The 23489-nt window shown below is 38.8% G+C and overlaps 1 protein-coding gene across 1 annotated transcript in view; it reads left to right on the top strand.

Moving 5' to 3' along the window:
• Positions 1-23489, top strand: part of piezo1 (piezo type mechanosensitive ion channel component 1 (Er blood group)) — a 141451-nt gene that overhangs the window by 31014 nt on the left and 86948 nt on the right. Inside the window, exons 14-19 of the mRNA XM_088420841.1 lie at positions 3703-3884; positions 7015-7163; positions 7294-7452; positions 7646-7737; positions 12966-13132; positions 17375-17551. Coding sequence (XP_088276967.1) covers positions 3703-3884; positions 7015-7163; positions 7294-7452; positions 7646-7737; positions 12966-13132; positions 17375-17551 — 926 coding nt within the window. The remainder of the gene's footprint in view (positions 1-3702; positions 3885-7014; positions 7164-7293; positions 7453-7645; positions 7738-12965; positions 13133-17374; positions 17552-23489) is intronic.

Below are 23489 nucleotides of genomic sequence, written 5' to 3'. Positions count from 1 at the left end.
TCGATTCTGGTCTCATCTGACCAGAGCACCTTCTTCCACATGTTTGGTGTGTCTCCCAGGTGGCTTGTGGCAAACTTTAAACAATACTTTTTATGGATATCTTTAAGAAATGGCTTCCTTCTTGCCACTCTTCCATAAAGGCCAGATTTGGGCAGTATACGACTGATTGTTGTCCTATGGACAGATTATCCCACCTCAGCTGTAGACCTCTGCAGTTCTTCCAGAGTGATCATGGGCCTCTTGGCTGCATCAGTCTTCTCCTTGTATGAGCTGAAAGTTTAGGGGGATGGCCAGATCTTGGTAGATTTGCAGTGGTCTGATACTCCTTCCATTTCAATATTATTGCTTGCACAGTGCTCCTTGGGATGTTAAAAGCTTGGGAAATCTTTAATCCAGCTTTAAACTTCTCCACAACAGTATCTCGGACCTGCCTGGTGTGTTCCTTGTTCTTCATGATGCTCTCTGCGCTTTAAACAGACCTCTGAGACTATCACAGTGCAGGTGCATTTATACAGAGACTTGATTACACACAGGTGGATTCCATTTATCATCGTTAGTCATTTAGGTCAACATTAAATCATTCAGAGATCCTCACTGAACTTCTGGACAGAGTTTGCTGCCCCAAAGTAAAGGGGCTGAATGATTTTGCACGCCCAATTTTTCATTTTTTATTTGTTAAAAAAGTTTAAAATATCCAATAAAGTGTGTTCCACTTCATGATTGTGTCCCACTTGTTGTTGATTCTTCACAAGAAATTGCAGTTTTATATCTTTCTGTTTGAAGCCTGAAATGTGGCAAAAGGTCACAAAGTTCAAGGGGGCCAAATAATTTCGCAAGCCACCGTGTGTGTGTGTGTGTGTGTGTATGTATATATATATATATATATATATATATATATATATATATATATATGTATGTGTGTGTGTGTGTGTGTATGTATGTATATATATATATATATATATATATATATATATATATATATATATATATATATATATATATATGTGTGTGTGGGTGTGTGCGTGTCTGTATATATACAGTATATATGCCTCCATGCATTTATTTATGATCTTTTCTGATTGTATACACATGTATTATGTATACGTAACATAAGAGAATCCTTTATTTGTCCCACAGTGGGGAAATTGCGCTGGCAACCGCATTAGGGATAAAACAAGAGACAGTCCAGCTAAGAAAGATTACACACAGACTATATATATGTGCCAAAAAACAAGTAAATAAATACAATATAATAAGGATGCACTATCCTGTATATACAAAAGAGTTACACTGCATGGGGTAGATGGATTATTTCACATGTACAGTGATCCCTCCTACTTCACGGTCTCTGATATTGCGGTCTTAGTACTTCGCGGGTTTTTCCAGGAAAAATTAAAAATATTTCAAAATAAAAAATAATTTAAAAAAGGCGCAAAAATCGAAAAAAAGCAAAAAAGTACATTATACAGTACTGTATTCATCAAATAACTAAGTAATATTAGTTAATAACTATGTTAAGAATTCTTGAAGCATTAGAGTTCGTGGCGTTTTCTTTATCGTATTTTGAAATGCATGCTTTTAATTTGTCGGGTCGCGTTGCATTTCTGTTTCCTGTTTTACGTTCTCTGTGCGTCATTCGGCTCGTTACGGTGACGTAGTGAATGACAACGTTATAGTTTATTATCATTTATGTTGATAACGCATGTTATTGCCTATGTTTTGTAAGCGATGAGTGTTTATTTTGTTTATGTGTTCGTTTGTATAGAGGTTGCACTTGATAGTTAGTAGTTGTTGTTAGTTGTTGCTAACCCGCTAATGTCGGCTCGAAAATACAGTAAATTCATAGATTAAAGTTCGGCAAGTGTTTATATGTTAGTTGACTGACTTTAACATTGTTGTTGATTTATTATTCAACAGCTACTACATGATACACCATACATGAGCCAAAATAAATGTGATGTTCAATGTGATGACTTGCGTACTCTTTCACCGGAGTGTTGATGAAGATAAAATCTCAACAAACTAAGTAATATTAGTTATTTAATGAATATACAATAATGTTAATAAGGATAATGTAATGTTAAATAATAGGAGAAAGGAAATAAAATACGCAAAAAATACAAAAAAAAAAAAAAGATTGTTTATGGTTACTGCGGCTTTATTGGGCCGTACATAGAAATCTAGGAACTGATACCCTACTTCGCGGGTTTCAGACTTCGCGGGGGGTTGACACCCCCCATTAACCGCGAAGTAGGGGGATCACTGTATTGCACAGTGAGGTATATTATTGCACATGATAATAAATTATTGTACAGCATCAGTACCTGAACAGGGGTTTAGCAGTGTTTGTTATAAAGCCTTACAGCAGAAGGAAGGAAAGTCCTGCGGAATCTCTCCTTCACACATCGAGGGTGGATCAGTCTGCCACTGTAGCTGCTCTCTTGCCCAGATAGTACATCCTGCAGGGGGTGTGACTCATGGTCCAGCATAGATGTCAGTTTTGCCAGGATCCGTCTGTCGCCCACCTTCCGTGCTGAGTCTAGAGAACAGCTTAGGACTGAGCTGGACTTCCTGATGACCTTGTTCTCTTCCTCTTCCTCTCAGTGATGCTGCTGCTCCAGCAAATCACACTGTACAGAATAGCTGATGCCACCACAGAGTCATAGAAAGTTTTTAGGAGTACCCCCTGCACTCCAAAAGACCTCAATGTCCTAAGCAGGTAGAGCCTGCTCTTGTTAGCCACCTTTTCTGCACAGTGCATCTGTATTGTGAGTCCAGTCCAGTTTATGGTTCAGGTGCACATCCAAGTACTTGTAAGAGGCCTCTCTCTCAATGTCCATATTCTGAATGTTCACCACTGAGGGGGCAGACTGGTGTCTGTGGAAATCCATCACCATTTCCTTGGTCTTCCCTGAATTAATGAGGAGGTGATTTAGCCGTCACCAGTCCAGTTTCCTATACTCTGCAACATCATCGCCATTGATCAGGCCGACAATAGCAGAGTCATCAGAAAATTTCAGCAGGACACAGCCGTCCGTGTTGTATCTAAAATCTGCAGTATAGAGGGTGAAAAGGAAGGATGCCAGCACCATACCCTGAGGGACTCCCACACTACAGGTCAGGGGGGCAGACATACAGTTCTAGGTTCTCACAAATTGGGGCCTGTTTGTGAGATAGTCCAGGATCCATTCTGCCAGCTGTAGGTCCACTCCAGCCCGCTCCTGCTTGTCCCTCAAAAGAGCTGGCTGGATAGTGTTGAAAGCGCTGGAGTCGTAGCACTTACTACTATCCTATTTTGGGACCAATTTTTAATATGTATGTACAATTTTGATGTTTTTACCTGGGGTTCTAAACACATTAGCTATTTAACATTGGTTTGGATTGCCCGACATATGATGAATTCGTCTTGCGAGCCAAACCGCAGAACGGATTAATCTTGTAACTCAGGGGCCTACTGTATATTTATATATACAGTGGACCCCCGGGTTACAGCAGAACATGTATATATTCCAAAAATATTCGTGATTAACACATAAACACAGTTTATAACTGGAAATTGTAGCTTATATAAGATTTTTTTTAATCTTTTTTTGTTTTCAACTTTTTCATGCAAATGCAAAATTTTACCAATTTAAGGTCAATAATGTCACAATTTTGGTAAATTTTACCTTTCTTGTCTCTTCTGCCTGTCTTAACTACAAGAGCTCAAGTTTTCAGATGAATCCATGCTAAAAGCCCTGGGAGGCATGATCCTGAGTTTTTATGCCAAGTATTGGATCTACGTGTGTGGTGGGATGTTCCTCATAGTCTCTTTTGTGGGAAAACTTGTTGGATACAAGATCGTCTACATGCTGCTTTTCCTGCTCTGCCTCTGCATATATCAGGTTGGAATAGAAAAGTGTTTACTGTTTGTGTTTCACTGTGTGAAAGTGGTTTTTAATGATCCACATCAATATGTGTTCCAAATTATGAAACAAATGAAACAAACAAACAAATGTGTACATTTTCACAAATAGTCAAGATGATTTGAATACAGGTGGCTCAGTTATGTGTGACTAGCACATCTGTCTCACAGTTAAGGGACTCAAGTCCATATCCAGCTGGCTCCGGGCTTCCTGTGTGGAGTTTGCATGTTCTCCCCAAGCCATGGCACTCCGGATTTCTCCCACATTCCAAAACAGTACATAGCAGGGGTATGGACACACAAAAAAAAAAAAAATCAGTGTGATTGGGTGCATGAAGGGTTGTTCAGACCATGATAAATATGTAAATAAAATCTAAACAACCGTTCAGTGAGAAAATTCTGTTTTCACAAATAAACGCATACATGAATTATAATTATTATAACTTCCCCCGCAGCCGACTTCATTTTTTTGGACGGGGAGAAAAGTTTGTTTTGTTGAGCCACACTCGAGCAGGCTTGACGGCTCATGTCCAACCTCCACTATATCACATAAAACACTTTGTGAAAGTTTTCACGGTCGGGCGAGGCAGGGAGACAGGCGGGCGTGATAGCTGTGATAAACAAACACTAACGGGCAGGCTGGCAGGGAGACTAAGGATGAGACAAGACTGACATATGACAAGTGAAACGCGACGTTCTAACAGTTAGCGGTAACGAAAAACTAGGCTTAAATGCCCACACTCAATAATTAGACAGACGCGCAACAGCCGGGAAGGGAACAATAGGCAGGTGAAGCAGATTGGTGGACACACGAAGGGCAGGTAAACGCAGACAGGTGTACCAAATCAAAACTAACGCAGGGTGACACGAGAGGCTGAATCAGGAACTATGTAAACAGAACAGAACCTCCCAAAATAAACCCTCAACCAAAACTCAACAGAACATGACAGAAAGTTGCATACAATATCATGTTAGCCACAATATCTGCCGTAATTACCTGCCAGAGCAAATTAATATCGATACTAAAGCCCACAATGCAGAAAATGGACAATATTATTGGCTGCTGCAGCAGCAGAGGACTTACGTAGGATACACAATGAGAGGAGTTTTTGCGCATGGGAGTTGTCTGGTAAGACCAGTGGCGGTCTGTGCATTTCACACTTAGGCCTTCAGTGACTGGACCCCTCATACGCATAACTGGTCTAGGCACACTATTTTTCAGACCATTTAAACATTGTGTAATTGGTACACGCAGCACCCACTTCAACCTGTTGTGCCTGGAAGAAATTGGGTTTTTTTTAGTTTTTCCTTCCCCTTCTGGGAGCTTTGAGCAGGGGATGCTGTTGTGTACCTATAACGAAAAGATGTCTTTGTACGACTTCTTTTTTCTGAAGAAGTCTCGACATGACTTCTTTTCACATGTGAAGCTCTTTGAGACTTCGGTGATTCAGGGCTATACAAATAAAATTTGATTGATTGATTGATTGATTGATTGATTGATTGATCAATAAACCTGCATCAGCAATTCAAATTTATCATTCTACATGCCAAAACATTGAATAAGTAATAATGTTTTCAAATTGTTTGTCCACAAAGTTTTATAAAGTCCACAAAGAGCAAGCAAGCTTTAACAAAATTGTACACTAGATTACAAATAGCAATTTTATATAAGTGTCACGTTTGGGCATGGTGAGCTGGGAGGAGGAAGGAAGGGGACCCAAAAAATGCAGAAAAAACTGCGAAATATGTGGCTCAAAAAGGAAGTTTTAATAAGGAAATCAGGCAGGACCAAAATAGGAGCAAAACTGGACAAAGTATCTCCAGAGAGGTGGGCCAAATCAAACTAACAAGAAGGCAGACGCGACTGGAACGGAAACATGAACAACACCCCACAAACTCACAACAACCAAACCCATCCAAACATGAAATGAATAGGAATGACATAAAATGACACAAACATATTAACTCACCCAAAACGGCTGCTCGGAAGTTATTTCAGTACAAAATCCATTCTTCTTTTTTTCCTCAGAAAGACTTTCATTACTTAGAGTTTGCATTGTCTTTGCATTTCATTCCCAACAATAAATCCTTTTGCTTTGACATGGACGCCGATGCTGAAAGTGTCGGTCCAATTTCCGTTTTGCTCTTCTTCAGCAATTGTGAGTTTAAAAAAAAAAAGTGGTTGCGGGTCTGGGTTCAATGTACACTAATGCTAACGTTAGCTGGTTGAGCAACATGTTTTTTTCTTTAACCACTTCCACCATTAAACATGGTACGCAATATGTCTTTGCACGCTGAATTCTAATTGGCTAAAAACTCTACACTAAAACTGCAGCACTTAGGAGGAGTGTAACCATAAGGATATAATATGACATGAAAAGAATAGAATATGGAGAGTAATTTTATATATAAAATATAATAGTATATAACTATAAATATATAGAATTATAATATAAATAATATGCTATAATATGACTTTTATTGTAGTTATTATAGTTATGATAATGTCAGGTTATATGATAATATAGGATATTAGGCAAGCAGAGAAACCCTTGCTGGCCCTGCCGGTTCACCACTGGTTAAGACAGATGATGCAGGAGGGAAGAAAAACTACTGGTTTTGACAGATTTGGATGGTTTTAAATAACTGTGACTTTCAACATCGTGATACATTGCCATTCCAGCTATCCGCCCATGCCTCATGTGAATTTTAGAAATGTTGAATATCACTCCCAAGTTGAAAAGAATGAGCTGAATGTTTTGAATGGAAGAGATGCTAATGTTTTATATTTCCATAGCACTGAATGGGTAATTTTTGGTTAAAAAGTTAATTTTTTGTTAATATTTTAACGGGATCTAAATTTTTCAATAAAATCAAAATGGATGCCCCCATGGCATACATTTGGAACATGTTAAAATTTGAAGAGTGTAACCATATGGATATAAAATGACATGAATGATGTGAATTGGATTAATTTTTTGAAAGTAGAAATATATCAAAACAGTAGTCTTGATCATAACAGCAATAATCATAATCATCATCTCTAAGACATAATATTAAACCATTATTTTTCTCCAAATTTAATTCATGCTTGTCTTCATATTTTTGAGGTATCCTATTCCATCTGGAGGCGTCTATTGAAGCTCTTCTGGTGGCTTGTGGTGGCCTACACGATGTTGGTTTTAATCTCCATCTACACATACCAGTTTGAAGACTTCCCTGATTATTGGAGGAATTTTACAGGACTTACAGAAGACCAGTATGATCTTTCTTGAGACCACATACCGTCTCGTATCGTATTTCTCCATCAATTTGTTTTAATATTACCTCAAAATTTTTAAAGTCAAATGCCAAATAAATGTGGAAATATACATTCTTTGTCTCCTAAGGCTTGCAGCAATTGGTCTGGAGACGTTTGCCCTTTCAGAGCTCTTCACTAGTATTCTGATCCCTGGATCCTTCTTGTTGGCATGTATTCTGCAGCTACACTATTTCCACAAACCCTTCATGAGAATCACTGACCCTGAAAATGTTACACCAGTTCACTGGTAAAGTATTTACCTTGCTATTTTATAGTAATACCTACTTAGCGCGTAACAATTTATCTATATGACAAAGAAATAGCTTCTAAATCTTTTGGCAGTCATTATTGCTGGATTAATATTAATTTGGGTGCTGAATACAATGTCTGTCGGTATGCTGCGAAAGAACATCATTTAAAGTAATGTTTTCTGCCTCCAGGAAAAGCAGCAAAGAGCAGACAAGTTCAACCAATGTTGGAATGGCCTCTGAAGAAGCATTAACCAATTCGGTTGCTGAATCAGATGATAAAGGTAGACACAAGTTTTTTTTGTTTGTTTTTTGTTTTTCCTTTGCGACATCCTAAACCTTATTCTAACCAATCTATTAGGCCTGGCTAAGACTGAAAACTAAAAACAATTTTTAGACCAGGTGGATAGAAACTGGATGGCTCATTTGTAGTCTAAACAGTCACAAAGTACAAGACATCAAATTTTTGCAGAATAGATTGAGTACCGTGGCGTCTCTTGCATGAAAAGTTGAGGGGGGCACTAGAGTGGGCACAAACAGCAGAACCTACACAATACTTTTTTTTTTCATAATTTTACAATTATGAATAAAAGTTTTAAAAGTTTTCAAATTAAAGTATCACCCACCAGAACTGTTTATTTCTTGAATAGAAAGGATACGCGTTGATCCTTCATCTGAGCAAACTTGTCAAAAACCCATTTGTCACAGTCCAATAAGCCATAACTGAACTAATCTTCAATGGACAGCATACAGTAGCTAGTGCATTTCTTTTCTGCTGGCCCATTGAGCTTCTTGTATATGTCTTGATCCTGTTTAGTGTTGAAAAGTATTTTTTTGACTCAGTTAAAGTCCATTTGAGTTGTGATAATTTTGAGTTGAGTGACACAGTTTCAGATAATACATCCTCTAGGTTGTTATCATACAAAGTAAATCAACTGCAGCAGACAGTGTATTGCGAGTATGCAAGTCTTGAGTGTTTGTACAGCAGATTTTAGTTGCACATTCAAATTCAGCACAAGGAAATGATTTGCTGAACTTACTGAAAAGTGCTCTAAGGTGATCACTTTTGCAAAATCTCTCCTTCACTTGAGCAAACCACCAAAGCTTCCTTGTTTCCAAGTTTTCCTCTGTATCCTTCGTGCTTGCCCTTTTCTCTTGACCAATGTCATCCACTTTTTCTTAGTCGAGTCCATCTTTGAATCACATTGTAGTCCATGTACTGTAGTGTCCAGCGATTTTCTAATTACACATGCAGTTAGCCACGTTCCTGTTGAGCCATTTGGAGTTGAAGGTGTGGATTTTGTTCTTTCCTGCTTGAACGATGTTAAAATTCACCAACTAAACATTTAATTTCAAATTTTTGCTCAAGCTGCATAGTGCTAAATTTATTTTTTTTATTAAAGCATCTAAATCATTCATATTGATGAGTTGCTTTTACTGTCCTCTATCTGCTATCCCTCAAAACTGAACAAGTTTGTTATGTTTTGAGTCAGACATATGTCACTCCAATATTTTAAATTGGCTATTATTTTTTGTTTGTTTGTTTTTAAATCTTTTTATTCAAACATTTTGAAAAACAATGGTGCCTTACATACAGCATATAACAAAGCCTCATACATGCATATCCGATAAATGAGTAAACAAACTTAAAGAGTGCAATGCCAGGCATTGCATGAGGACAAAAACCAACATTTGGTAAATAGGCATTCTTCAGCAAACATTTTAACACCAAACATCCATTCATTCCACTCCACGCATTCAAATGTAACATGAAATAACCAAAAACACACAATGTATCAGCAAGTACGACTGTAGCCAAAAGATTGATGAAAAAAAAGGGGGGGGGGGGGGGGGCAACTACTCGCTGTCTGGGCAAATCACGACATTTTCCAAATATTCGTAGAAGGGTTTCCATGTCTCACTGAAGGGGGAACTCGCGCCTGAGAGTGAAAACCTCATCTTTTCCCACTTGATATGGATCAGAACCTCTCGAAGCTAGCTGCAGTGTGTCGGGGGGAGAGCGTGCTTCCACTTAAATAAAATTTGGCGCCTTGCCAGCAAAGTAGTAAAGGCTAGTACGCGCTGCTTAACGACCGGCAGGTTAGGTACCGAGGGAGGGGGACTACCAAAGAGAGCGGTGCATGGGTCCAAGTGTAGGTCGACCCCAAGTACCACTGATAAAGTACAGAAAATCTGATGCCAAAAGCTAGTAAGTGCAAGGCAGGAAAAAACATATGAGTGTGGTTAGCCGGCGATTGAATACATCTATTGCAACTATTGCTAACACCAGCGTAAATTTTGGCAAAACTCTCATTTGTGTAATGCACCCTGAAAAGAATCTTGCTTTGACTTAGTCCATGCCTTGCGCAGACCAAGGAAGAATGTACAAGTTTGCAGATTATTGCCCATTGTTCAGTTAACAACGGCACACCCAGCTCCTCCTCCCATCTTTGTTTTATAAGATCCAATGATTGAGGGCAAGAGGATCCCATTAAAGTATAGATAATGGAAATTGCACGCCTTTGTTCTGCGTCCACCGTAAGCACCTGGTCAACCAAGGATTCAGGCGGTTTGTTGGGAAAATTTGAATACGCAGATCGAACGAAATGCCTGATCTGTAAAAAAATAGAAAAAGTGAGATTGGGGGAGCTGAAACCGGGCGGGTAACTCCCCAAAGTTGACAAAATGGTCATCTATGTAGAAATCCCGGATCTGCACCAGGCACTTGCTTCGTTGCTGACCGTTGAATGACTCACAGTACAAAATCTAATACAGTACATACCTAGAAAAGCACCTTCAAAGCACAACAAATGACGAGTATGTGAGTACATTGCCAGGGTAATGTGATAACAATTTATAATTTATTTTACAAATAAAATCAAAATAGTTGCACGTAATCTCAGGTTGGAGGGATTGGGAATACAATTTTTTCGGAGGGTAATTGAATTAGCACATCATTGAATGCGCACTGGCCACTCCAACTGGGAACATGGTGTGCCGGTGTGTCAAATAGTACAGATAGAAGCAGAACACACCCCACTTCACAGTAGTTGCTATTACTGGTGTCATAACTATATGATGTCATACACTGCATCTGCTGAATGATGCCACATTTTTGACATTGTTACAGAGACTCGTCAGACGGGTCAATAATGTGTCTTAATCTGAAGAGGGCCAGATTGGATTTGAAGAGGAATCTGATTGGAATCAGATACGCCTGCAGTTTGAACTTTGCCGCAGTTATAACTGGCATGCACTCATTCCTTTCTGGACAAAACCATTTTTGTTCATTGGTACTTTTCTGGCATGAAAAATAATGTTAAGTGAGTGTTGCACTGGATAAAATTGCATGTAGAGTCACACGCACAATGCATGAGTGTTGACACATGCTCTATATTATACAGTAATTGGCAGATATGCTAATCAAAATTAGCATTGGTGTGTATGGTAAAAATTAAACCTTTAAAAAAAACACACAGGGAGCAGTCCAGGGTGTTGTATACATATGTTTTTGTAAGATAACTCTTAACAACGACACAAGAAACAATAGCATGTCTGGTGGTTGGGGACCACTGTTTTTGTTCACCTGTAGTCACTGTTGTTCACTGTTTTTCTTCACCCTGTAGTCTAAATGCAGTATCATGATTGATATTGTGTTTGTGGAATCTAAGCAGCTAAAGCCATCTGTTTTTATAAATCAGGGTTAGAGCATTTTTTTCTCCTTTACTCACACCTGAGATAGACATCACAATTGCTTAGGGCTCAGGTAATGTCTAATCATGGCTCAGCTTGTGGGTGTCCCATGACTAAAGACAGTGGACTTTTTACTTTTATTTTATTCCTTTATTCTTTTATCCATATCAATTTTTATTCGCTATTTTATTCTTTTTATCCTTCATTTTATTCTATGTTTGACCCTTACTCATTTGTCTTATCAGATTTAGCGTTTTATGTCTTTGAGCTATTGTGTCTGTTGTTACGATGTTTTTTTTTTGTACAGCACTTTGGTCAGCGGTGGTTGTTTTTAAGTGCTTAACAAATTAAGTTGGAACAGATTGGATTGGATAAACTCAGAAAACAGGTGAAACGTGATTGGTCATAGGATCAAGACAAGGTAAAATGATCATTCATGTGCATCTCCGGCAGTGAGCAGAGTTCATGTGACATCGGTGAGCATGTCTTCTGACGGAGAGCGGCTACAACCTGAACTGGTTTCCAGATTTTAAATTTTAAATTACACAAGCCTAAAACACTATTGTGTTTAACATCTGCTTTATTTTTTCTCCTAGCCCTGCATTCCTCTCTTTTTCAGTGGTTTCACATTCTTCACTCTCTCTGTATTTCACCTCCTCTGTATATGAGTCAACTTTACATATACTGTAGATCAGTGGTCCCCAACCCAACTGGTACCGGGCCGCGTGGGCTGCACCCGAAATAATGTTTTGGAGATGATTTAGTTTAATGCTACGTGCACACCGAACGCGAATGAGGCAAAAAAGCGGAGAGTTTTGTATTGTAGTCAATGGAGTTCGCGCGAATGCTCGTCGGGCGATGCGATGGACGCGAATGGAGCGACGCGAATGGCTGCGCGCGGTCACGAGAAGTGAAATTTCGCCTTTCGCGTGAAGTTAAAAACGTTCAAAGTTTCAAGTCGCAACAGCCAATGAACTTTGGGAACATTTAACGGCTCACGCAGGGGGCAGGAATGTATCATGGTGGCCGCTTTGCGGTCACCGGGAGCGATCCAACGCGGCCAGCTGAGCTTTCAATACAAAACAGAGCCAAGCAAAAGCACTCACCTGGCTTGTGTAAAGGCAGAAGCGAGAACTTGGGACAACTGGTATGTGCAGCGTTTGATTCACTTAACAGCTGTTGAGCCGTAGTTACTGTGCTAAGCTAACGATAGCGCAGCATTGTAAGCACAATATTTAGCACGGTCTCGGCCACTTGATTGTGACATTGAAACTTTTATTTTTTGGCAGGCGAGTATTGCCGCAAAGCGAGGGACACGCAGTGTAAAAAAAAAAAAAAGAAGAAGAATAAAGGTGCTGTCGGTGAAAATATTGGCTCTGTCACATCCCAGAAAAGTGAAAGTTCTCAGCAATGCTCTTCTTTCCGGATCTACCATAAAGTGCACAGCAATTTCGCTCCACTCCCCTCCCCTCTCCTCGCGCTCGCGCGACCAAACAGTGGACAAAAAGTACAACAGTGACAGAAAGCCCTGCGAATGAGCGTAGCGACGCGAATTTTCGCGTTCGGTGTGCACGTAGCATAATTCCAGTTCATACGTTTGTGCTTGATCTTAGTATTTTCTTTGGCGCCACCTCTGGTCGCTGTTGTGGCCAGAGGCAACACCGCCCAGCACCAGCATGATGAGCAAAAGCAGTGCTACGTTAACTGAGTGTTTTCATTGCTTAATTTGATCATTTGTGTTCAGTACTGGCGCTGTGTTGTTTATTTCAGCTTGCCATTGACTAATGAATAATGATGACCTGTTTCCTTTTTTTTTCAGTGGAGTTTATGCCCAGTAAATGGGGTCTGGTGATTGACAGGTTACTGGTTCTGTTCAATAAGTTCTCAGACATTCTCAACAAAGGCCAGGTCTTTCTCTGGACGCTTCTGGAGCTTCACGTCATTAAGATGGTGGCATTCTACTCTGTGTGGGTTGCACTTCAAGAGGTAAATACAGGACTCAAGAACCAACAATTATTGTATAATGAAATAATAAAAACTTTTGAAATAATGATAGGAAAATTGAATAATTTATTCCACAAACTCTGATGCCTAATTCAACAAATCCAACTTTTTAGAACTTTTGGCTATGTTAGCATACATTTTTTTCTCGACCCCCATAGTAATGTTTTTCTTCATTCATTGATCTTTGAGCTTTCCTGCTCAATTGCTGTGCACTCAGTACCAAACCCTCTCAATCAGTGTAAACGATGGGTACCTCACATAGTTACATCACTCATTGAGTACCGCCACAGTACTCCCTATGGAAACTTAACACACAAACCAATTCTCCTAACAGTTGGTGGTGAACTGGGACAATATCATTAAAGGAGCACGGTAACCACACGGTGGGAGGCAAGAATTAACACTAGAAAGACCAGAGAGGTGCCATTTGGCACTTCTACCTATAAAGGCCACCAGAGTGCCAAATGGCACCAAGGGTTATAGCTCGCATCCTGAATCACCTGTGAATGGCTAACTTTGTTATGTAAATTGACCAGAAGAAAAGTTGAACACCAACTGTATCTTGCCGGGGGAGCATCACACATGCAAATGTTCTTGTTACTCGACATCCAGTGTGGGGTTTCTGAAATGTGTTTTTGAGTGGGGGTTGAAGAGCTTGCCAAGACCCATCTTTTGAAAACTTCATTCAAGATTTGTTTAGTTTATTGTACACAAAACATACAGTTCATTACAAACGCAGCCTAACACACAAGAAGTAAAATACAGTATGAGTAGAAAAACACAAAACAAAAACATCATTAAAAACAACATAAACATCCATAAATAGCATAGATGCAGATTCAATTAAAAAAAAAAAAAAGCTCTTAGTGACTTGTTGTAGGTCATTTTTGCATCTAGATAAGGTTGCCTTTGTATGATGCTATAATGATTCATATTATCATTCCATAATTTTGTACAAATGCAGATTTCCCTCACTTGAGACTAACGGTGGCACAGTAAAAGAAAAAACAAGATTGTTCATGTTGCAAGCCGACGACTTGTTCGCATTTGCAACCAGGTGTAAACACATGCAATTGACCTATCTATCGAAATGGCCCATTGGATGCAGATTGCATTACTATTGGAAATTCTCCAGAATTCTGTGGTGTGCAAACCCCTAAAGAACAAAAATGCAGAGAAGACTCAATGCTCAACAGGCATTGGAAAGGATCTTGAGTGAAGTAAATCAGTGTGACTCAGATGGAAAAGACTTTTACCTTCCACTGTCTTCAGGTAATACTCTGTTTCATATTATTCCCTTTTTTCATATTTCTTTTCCAACAACGTGAAAAATTGAATAATGTCCCAAATTCGCTTCAAAGATATCCTGCAACATATACGATTTGATGACATGTCCACCCGCAGTGAACGAGCAAAAACTGATATGTTTGCTGCAAATTCTGATATGTGAGGGTAATTTGTCACCAACTGCATCACATCGCACAACCGTGGTCGACTGAATTGTGAATGACTGTTGAAATGTATTTACTCACAAAATCTGACAGCACCCTGATGACGCAGATACTGTATATATTTTTATGATTTTTTTGGCCTATTTTTATCAATAAATCTCACCATCAGAGGAAACACTTGTGTGTTGTTCTCTCAGCAAGATAAAATTGTGTTGTAACATCAGCCTCTCTTATCTTGAATGACATTTTCAAAAGATGGATCTGTGCAAGCTTTCCCACCCCCACTTTATGACCACATTTTCATGTCTGATGCTCCCCCAACAAGATAAAGTGAGTGTGCAACTTCTCTTCTGTTCAATTTACATAACACAGTTAGCCCGCAGTTGGGCTCGTAAGGCGATTTCACTGTATGATGGGCAATCCAAACCTATGTCCAGTAGCTATTGCGTTTAGAACCCTAGGTAAAAACATCAAAATTGTACATACATATTAAAATTGGTATCAAAGTAGTATAGTAAGTGCTATGTATATATAATATACATGTATACAATCAGAAAACATCATAAATAGAAAATATAGAAAGAATTTATTTACCTTTGAGTGGCGCTTGTTATGCCCATATTCCCTAGTAAGGGCAGCCTGGGCTTGATTATTTACAGCTTCGTTTCCATGTAAATCATCTTCTTATCTCTTTAACATCACTAGCAATCTTAGCACCCATGTCCAACCCTTTCAATTTTGAATTAAACAGTAAAATGCACTATAAATATGGTTTTGTAACCACTCAGAATAAAACAAAGCTTTACCATTCCGCCATTTTGAAACGAATGAGGCCAGCCAATAGCAGACCAGCAATGTAGTGATGCCTTGCATGGAGGCAGTTAGACAATTGAACAGAAAATAAGTGCAATTTCCTAAAAACGGATGGAGACAAAACAACACAAATACAGCAAACCCCCTAGGGCAGCTATTTCCAAAGTCCGGCCCGGGGGCCAAATGCGGCCCGTGGTCAATTTCCATCCGGCCCGCAACCTCTGTCCTAAAATCAATAACGTCTGGCCCGCATGGAGAATGAATACATTGGGCAGTAGCGCTGTTACCTGCGTGTGTTAAATGCTGCCGTCTATAGGCTCAATTGGGAACAGCAAATTAGTATGAGTAATTGACTGTATGAATCCCTAACTTTCTAAAATGGCAACAATCAACAACAGGACAATATTTGACTGCGAGGGCCGACGGTTCAAGGATGAGTGGAAATTGGACTATTTCTTCACTGAAATACGGAACAACTGTGTCTGCTTCATTTGTAAAGAGACAGTGGCTGTTTTTAAAGTGTTCAATGTGAAGCGACATTACTAAACAAAACATGCTGACGTATATGGCAAGATCACAGGTAATGAACACAGGAAGTAACTGAAACATCTTGAAGCTAGTTTAATCTCACAGCAGCAATATTTTACAACTTTTACCGACAGCTGGATAAGGACAAGTTCCGAGAGATTCGAGCATTTGGTAAGAAAATGCTAAGCTTGTTTGGGTCGACGTATTTGGGTGAGAAGACATTCTCGGTTATGAACTTAAATAAGAGCCACATGAGGACACGGCTATCGGACTCTCACAAGACATCTTGTGCATCCATACTACTGCCATAGAGCCATCTGGCCTTTGTCCTGCACTCCAGATCTCAGTTCCACCCATCACACTCATGCGGACGAGTCATTTTTCATTTACGATCAGTCTGAAAACATTTTTATTTTTTTAACCTTTCACTCCAGAATAATAACCATTTAAAAATACATTCAACATTTATAGTTACTAATGTCATATTGTAAATGAGCTCTGCACTTGTTGATATGACTATTACTTGTTCATTTCTCTGTTATTGTGTTTACAATTTTTCTCAATCTTAAACTGCCATGGTGAGATATTTTTTTATGTTTCAAATGTAATTTGCACCCTAGAGTACAATTACTTCTGTTCAACTGTTACAAAAAAGTTAGTGTTAAAAAAGTGAAGTTAAGTGAATATTTAATGTCAACTCAATTTTGATATGCACGTTTCAAATTAACCAAAACACATGCTTAAGATAGCTGAAATTAAAATAAAAAAGCAAATGTGAAACACAGAACGGCTTGCTAAAATGTATTTAAATTAATCGCTGTTATATGTAAAGAACGCCCGCCAAGGTTGGCCTCCATTTTTAACACACCAAATCTGGCCCCCTTTGCAAAAAGTTTGGACACCCCTGCCCTAGGGTAACAACAGTTGTTTTTGTTGCAAAGCTGGAAAAATACAGTTTAGAGGGGACGAAAAAACTGAGTATTCCACGTCGCAACATGAAAAAAACGTAAGCCAGGGACGCTGTAACACGGGGGTCCACTGTACCTACAATAAAGGCCAAGTGTGCATAGAGATTCAGATAATGTGCATGTGTGCATGATTGCTTAGGTACAGCTATTTACAAGTGGTGTGCAAAAGGAATGATACAAATAGTATTATTGGTTTTACTTCGTTATAATATACTGAATAATCACCAAAATATCTATATCTATGGGAAATTTAAAATGCCATGCCAATTTCTTCATTCAGTTAAAAACCAAGATTTTCATGCTCTTGCTTGTGGAACCAGACCATTCCCGCTCAATAAATGACCTTTATAAGCGATAGTGTGAATTGAAGCTTCAGATGAAACATTTATAAAAGGCAAATGCATAATAACGATTATGTATTTAAAACGGCATTAACCTAAATTATTGTTGTATGTTTATTATAGCCGTCTGTGTTTAACCTGGTCCTGGTGGTGCTGTGGTCTGTGGCCATGCCATTTAGTCGCTTCAGACCTATGGCTTCCTGTTTGTCAACAATCTGGGTGTGTGTAATCATCATGTGTAAAATGTTGTACCAGCTTAGTGTCGTCAGCCCTACTGAGTACTCCAACAACTGCAGCCTGGTAAGACTGTCTGTCTGTCTGTCTGTCTGTCTGTCTGTCTGTCTATCTGTCTATCTATCTATCTATCTATCTATCTATCTATCTATCTATCTATCTATCTATCTATCTATCTATCTATCTATCTATCTATCTATCTATCTATCTATCTGTCTATCTATCTATCTATCTATCTATCTATCTATCTATCTATCTATCTATCTATCTATCTATCTATCTATCTATCTATCTATCTATTTATTAGCTTGCTTAGATAGATCTAGATAGAGCTAGCTAGCTAGCTAGCTAGCTAGCTAGCTATCTAGCTATAGTGCTTTTCACTGTGAGGGCTTCATGGTTAAAATACAACAATACAAAAGTAAGCATATACAGCAATACAGAAACAATGAAATCACATATCTCTCGCGCTTTTCACTGTGAGGGCTTACATGGTTTAAATACAACAATACCAAAGTAAGTATACAGCAATACACAATTAAATCGCATGTTACTGGTATATATGCTTAAAGAGATATGTTTTTAATTACCTTTTTGTCCACAGAGGGGGTGGCTCTTAGCTAATAATGTTCCATGATTTGCGACCAACCTATTCAAAAGTTTTTCATTAAAAAGAAATAATTTAAATGATTGTAAATTTAAAAAAAACTTGCAAATGAATGTGTTCTTAATGACCGACAGTATGTTTTAAATAATTTAAAATCATAGGTCTAGTTATCATAAAATTATATTACTTGGTGGGTGGCACTTCTCCGGAGGTGGCCATGTTTGTTATAGCCATGGGCAATGGTAAATGCAGCACCTGCAGCAGGCCCTGCTGGCCATATTGAAAAACGCTCTAAATCTTACACACTATACCTTTAAGTAATTATGTGTACAGCAGTAGTTCCACATCCGTGGCAAGTGCATTCATAGTTACCTCAGCTGTCTGGCATGCAGGAAACCGTCACTGCACATATCTTCGCAACATCCACGATGCACCGAGGGCACGATAGGCGAGGCGCGAAGTAGCGAGGGATCACTGTGTTGATGATTTCTTTCTTTTTAGCTTGTTCTTTCTTTTCTTTCTATTTTGTTCTTGAATTTTGCAACGTGTTTATATGTTCAGTAAAATAGCCAATGAATAAAAATGAATGCAGATTAAATTTTCCATAGCAAAAAATATCTATTGTGTTTGTCAGTGTAAAATCGTCCATTTGAGTCCATAGTCTAACATTTCCAAGCCGACACACAGCTGATGTATCTGAGGTTAAATATCAGGTTTTGCTTGGTAGTTGGAATATAGCAGTGGTGGGCCGTCAGGGCCAGCAAGGCCTTCTATGGTAGCCTTGTCATAATTATAATAAACTATATTAGTTAGAGTAACTATAACAACAGTCAATTTCATTTTCCATTTTTTATTATATATATATATATATATATATATATATATATATATATATATATATATATATATATATATATAAAATTATACAGTATTGTTCTTTTTGTGTCATTTTATATCCATTTAGTTACGGTCCTTGCAGTGCTGTAGTTTTATGTTAGAGTTTTTAGCCAGTTAGAATTCAGCTAACTTTTGTCACTATACTGGGTGAAATCTGCCTTCGCCAGAAGCCAGGACCATCGCATCAACATGGCGCGGCCATCTGCGCAGATGGATATGTCAGCGGCCCTAATGCTTAATAGACAGCTGTAATAGTCAATCGAGCCATAAGCTCGCCATCCAGAGGGCTCATGTTGAACGTGACGTGACTGGATGCTCACTGCACGAAGCCAGTGCTATATTGATCCACCATGTTTAACATTGGAATTAGTTAAATAACAGGGACGTGCCGTCAGGGGAGGCAGAGCCTCATCTGTCATCATGACAAGTAAAACAATAAAGAATTATAACATTAAATTTATATTGATATTTGTCCGCTAATTTTTATGTATGACTAATTTCAAACATTTTGTATCGTTAAAATCGCTGAATTTGCCTACTGCCTGTTCAAATACAGGTATGAAACGAGAGGTGAGGCAGCAACTAGTCAAGCTTCCCCTCTAAATGCGCAATCATCACAAACTGGGTTGATACGTGCCACTGGCGCGTGCTGCTTGCCATATATCTGCATGTCGCCAATACATGTTTGCAGATACGTTTTTTTTACCTGATTTTCCACAGTCTGGCTAATGTCTTTAACCATTAATGTTTAATGTTTGTTCTTGACATATTTAGTTTTGCTGATGGGAAATAAAACCACAGTGAAAAGGCACAGGGTGAGGCAGTTCTCTACCGTAATGAAGAGGGCGTACGTGAGCAAACGGGTTCTTATTGCGCTGTTCTTCTGCGCAGAGGCACCAGGCGAGTCAAGTGCAATTGGTTTTGTATTTTGCGACGTCTGACTGCCAAAATGGAAGAGGATTATTTATCTAAGCTTAAAAAATTCTTGAAACTGCACTTTCAGTCAAAAGTGAACATGATTAACACAGGTAGATCAACGCCAGAGCGAAAAGGTTTGCTTCAAACTACGGGACAGAAGATAACGTGTTCTTTTCAAACGGAGTGGGACACCCGAAAAGAATGGCTGTGTGGCTATCTTTCAAAAAACTGGCTTTACTGCTTTCCTTGCCGTTTGTTCTTAACTTGTGACAATGTCTGGACTAACACGGGACAGTTGGACACGGGACAAACAGTTTTAATTTCAATCTTATGAAAAAAAGAGATTAGACTAAGAATAATACGATAGAATATTTAACCCTGGAGAACTCACGGGGTCAAATCTAAATTCTGGCCTTAAACTAAATATTCTTTGTTTTTCTTTTCATGCTTTTCGTTCAGCAATTTGTGTTAAATTGATTTAAGTATCAGAATAAAAGTTTAAAAAAAAACTGAATATTTCACTAAAGGTCAAAATTGAAATCTGTGGTTTTTTACACCACTCTATACTCTCATTTATGCTGTATGGCTTATAGAGTTATGACGGCCAACACATTAGTAACGCGCCGGTCAGCGGGTTGGTTACGTGCGGTACGGGTAAAGAAATTCTAAATTCTCATTTGATCTTGGTTCAGGTTGGGGCTGGTCAGTTTTTCAACAAAATGCAGGTTGAAATAATGCTGCCTATTATGAACATTATTTCTGTGCATTTTACTCTTGCGCGTCAGGATGGTTTAAAACAATAGCGGCAGCCATGCAGGGCGGGTAATATTTTGTCGTACGCGCGTGATGAAAATATCCTGACCCGAGCATCTCTACAACATGGAGGGTGTAGACTAGATCAAATGCAGGTTTGTTTTTTTTTTACCTTTACATATCTGTAATATGTACCGTGTCTTTGTGTGTGTGCGTGTTTTTTTTACCTTTACATATCTGTAATATGTACCGTGTCTTTGTGTGTGTGCGTGTTTTGTGAAGAATGCTGATGAGATATGAAATAACCAGTAGTCAATTGAATAAGATACCCTTTTTGGTTTACAGTAATCCCTCGTTTATCGCGGGGGATACATTCCAAAAATAACACGCGCAAAGTGAAATCCGTGAAGTAGCCATCTTTAGTTTTTTTTTTACTGTTTTATAATGCAATACTATAGAATAAAACCAAAAATCAAAACCTGTTTTAAAGCCCCAAATTTGTTTAAAACAATCATTTTAATGTCGTAATACAAAGTTGGAAACATTGCCACTCGCGTATTTCACAGTCCCAGCTATGCTTCGTCTTCCTGAACCCGCATATTGTTATGAGTAGGTTTTTTAAGCTCTTTATTTTTCTGAGCAAGATTTTTATAAACGGAAATGCCCGGACATCGAATTAAAGTGAAGCCTCTTATATCATAACAATAGACTTGAAATTTCAATTTATTAAAAAAAAAATCTAGGTAAAAGTCATATTTCTGAAGCTGTGCATTTCTCCGGTGCTCTCTATGTAAGCACACAGACGTGTGCGTTTCCTCTCGGCACGCCTACGAGTCACGTGATTGGCTCACAGAGACCAAGCTGTCAATCAATGTGCTTACTAGTACATTTGTGTGTGTGCTGAGTTTTGCGCACAAGAGAGACCTAGGAGAGACGAAAGCAAGCTTTTGGATCCTCTTGCCTTTTGTAATAAATTGACAAGTGAAAAACCAATACAGAACAGCGTCAATATTTTCTTTCCAGACAACAGTAAAGCCCCACAATGCGCTGTAAAAAATATCCACACTGTAAAAAAAAAAAATCCGTGAAGCAGCGAACCCGTGAAAGATGAACTGCGATACATCGAGCGATTACTGTATATATTTGTCAGTCTGACACTAAAAGAGTCAGTGCCTCACTAATCGTGAACCCCACCGTATGTCACTGTTAAAGTTATTGAACATTAAAAGAAAAAAAAAACATGTTGCACAACCGTAAGCTAACTGCAACCATGAGGCTTAGCGTACATCGAAGCCAGATCCGCGGACATCTTGCAGAAAATTCAAATCTACTCTGGGTTTGTTTTTTTTTTTAACTCACAATGGCTGAAGAGCAAAACGGAAATCAGACCGACGCGACTTTCAGCATGGGCATCCATGTCAATACAATAGGATTTATTATTGGAATAGAAACGCAGAAACTCTTCAGGCAAGTCATTGAAGACTTTCTCAGGAAAGAAAGCAGAACGAATTATGTTTTGAAAGAATTGGGAGACACACGTTTTGGTGAGTCGAGCATTTGATTTTTTTTTTTTTTTCATTTTAATAAGGTTTCGTAATTTTATTTTGTTGACATTCAATTAGTGGTAAAGAAATAAAATGATTTTCTCATATTAAAGTGCAATTTGTAATTTAGCGTATAATTTTGTTAAAGCGTGCCTGCTTTTGATGTCACGTTCTGTCTGGCTTTTTCCTGTTGTAGTTTTATTTTGTGGAGTTTGACTTATTTTGCTTTTGGATTTGTATTGTTTTTCCCCGTTGTCTGTCGTTATTGTAAGGCTGCGTTCAGATGGAGCGCGTCGTTTACGCTCTACGCGAGGCGTTTTGTCGCGAGGTCAAGATGAAGTTCACTTATCACGCGAGGGGAGGGGAGTGAGCTTTCTGTGCACTTTACAGTGGATCCGGAAAGGAGAGCATTGCTGAGAACGTTCATATTTCCGGGATATGGCAGAGCCAATATTTTCTTCGACAGCACCTTTATTATTCTTTTTTTTTACACTGCTTGTCCCTGGATTTCATGGCAATACTCGTCTGCCAAAAAAAAAAAGTTTCAATGTCGCAATCAATTGGCTGATACCGTGCTAAATACTAAGCTGTCAGTGCTGCACTATTGTTAGCTTAGCACAATAACTACGGTTCAATAGCTGTTAAAAATAAGGAAGCAAACGCTGCACATACCAGTTGTCCCAAGTTCTCCCTTCCACCTTTCTACAAGCCAGGTGATGCTCTTGCTTGGCTCCGTTTTGTATTGAAAGCTCAGCTGGCCGTGTTGGATAGTTCCCGGTGACCACAAAGCAGCCGCCATGATTCGTTCCTGCCCCCTGCTTGAGACGTTGAAAATTCCCGAAGCTGATTGGCTGACGCGACGCGACAAAAGTTCAAATTTTTTAACTTCTCACGTCACGCGTAATTACGCACCGCGCGTCGCTCCACCGCGTCCATCGCGTCGATTGACGCTCATCGTGTCCGTCACGCAAACTCCATTGACTACAATACAAAACCGTCCGCTCTTTGCGCTCTATCTGAACGTGGCATAATTTGTGTCACCTGTCATTAGCGTATTTCAGCTCTAGTGTTGCTCTAGTGTTTCGTGTTTCACCCAACTTCTGCGAGTAATAAATCATTTTTTTGAGACCTGCATTTTGGATCCTCCTTCCCACATCTGTCGCCAACATACCGCACCGAAATGACACTTGGTGGACTTCATAAAACTTTGTGGGCAAATAACTTATAAATTATTAAATTAAATTAAATTAAATTAAATTAAATTAAATTAAATTAAATTATTATT

This window comes from Hippichthys cyanospilos, chromosome 8, assembly GCF_059441005.1.
Source record: "Hippichthys cyanospilos isolate Australia breed blue-spotted pipefish chromosome 8, RoL_Hcya_1.0, whole genome shotgun sequence".
Classification (NCBI taxonomy): domain Eukaryota; kingdom Metazoa; phylum Chordata; class Actinopteri; order Syngnathiformes; family Syngnathidae; genus Hippichthys; species Hippichthys cyanospilos.
The sequence above is the reverse complement of the archived record's forward strand: the minus strand, read 5'-3'. Positions and strand labels throughout refer to the sequence as shown.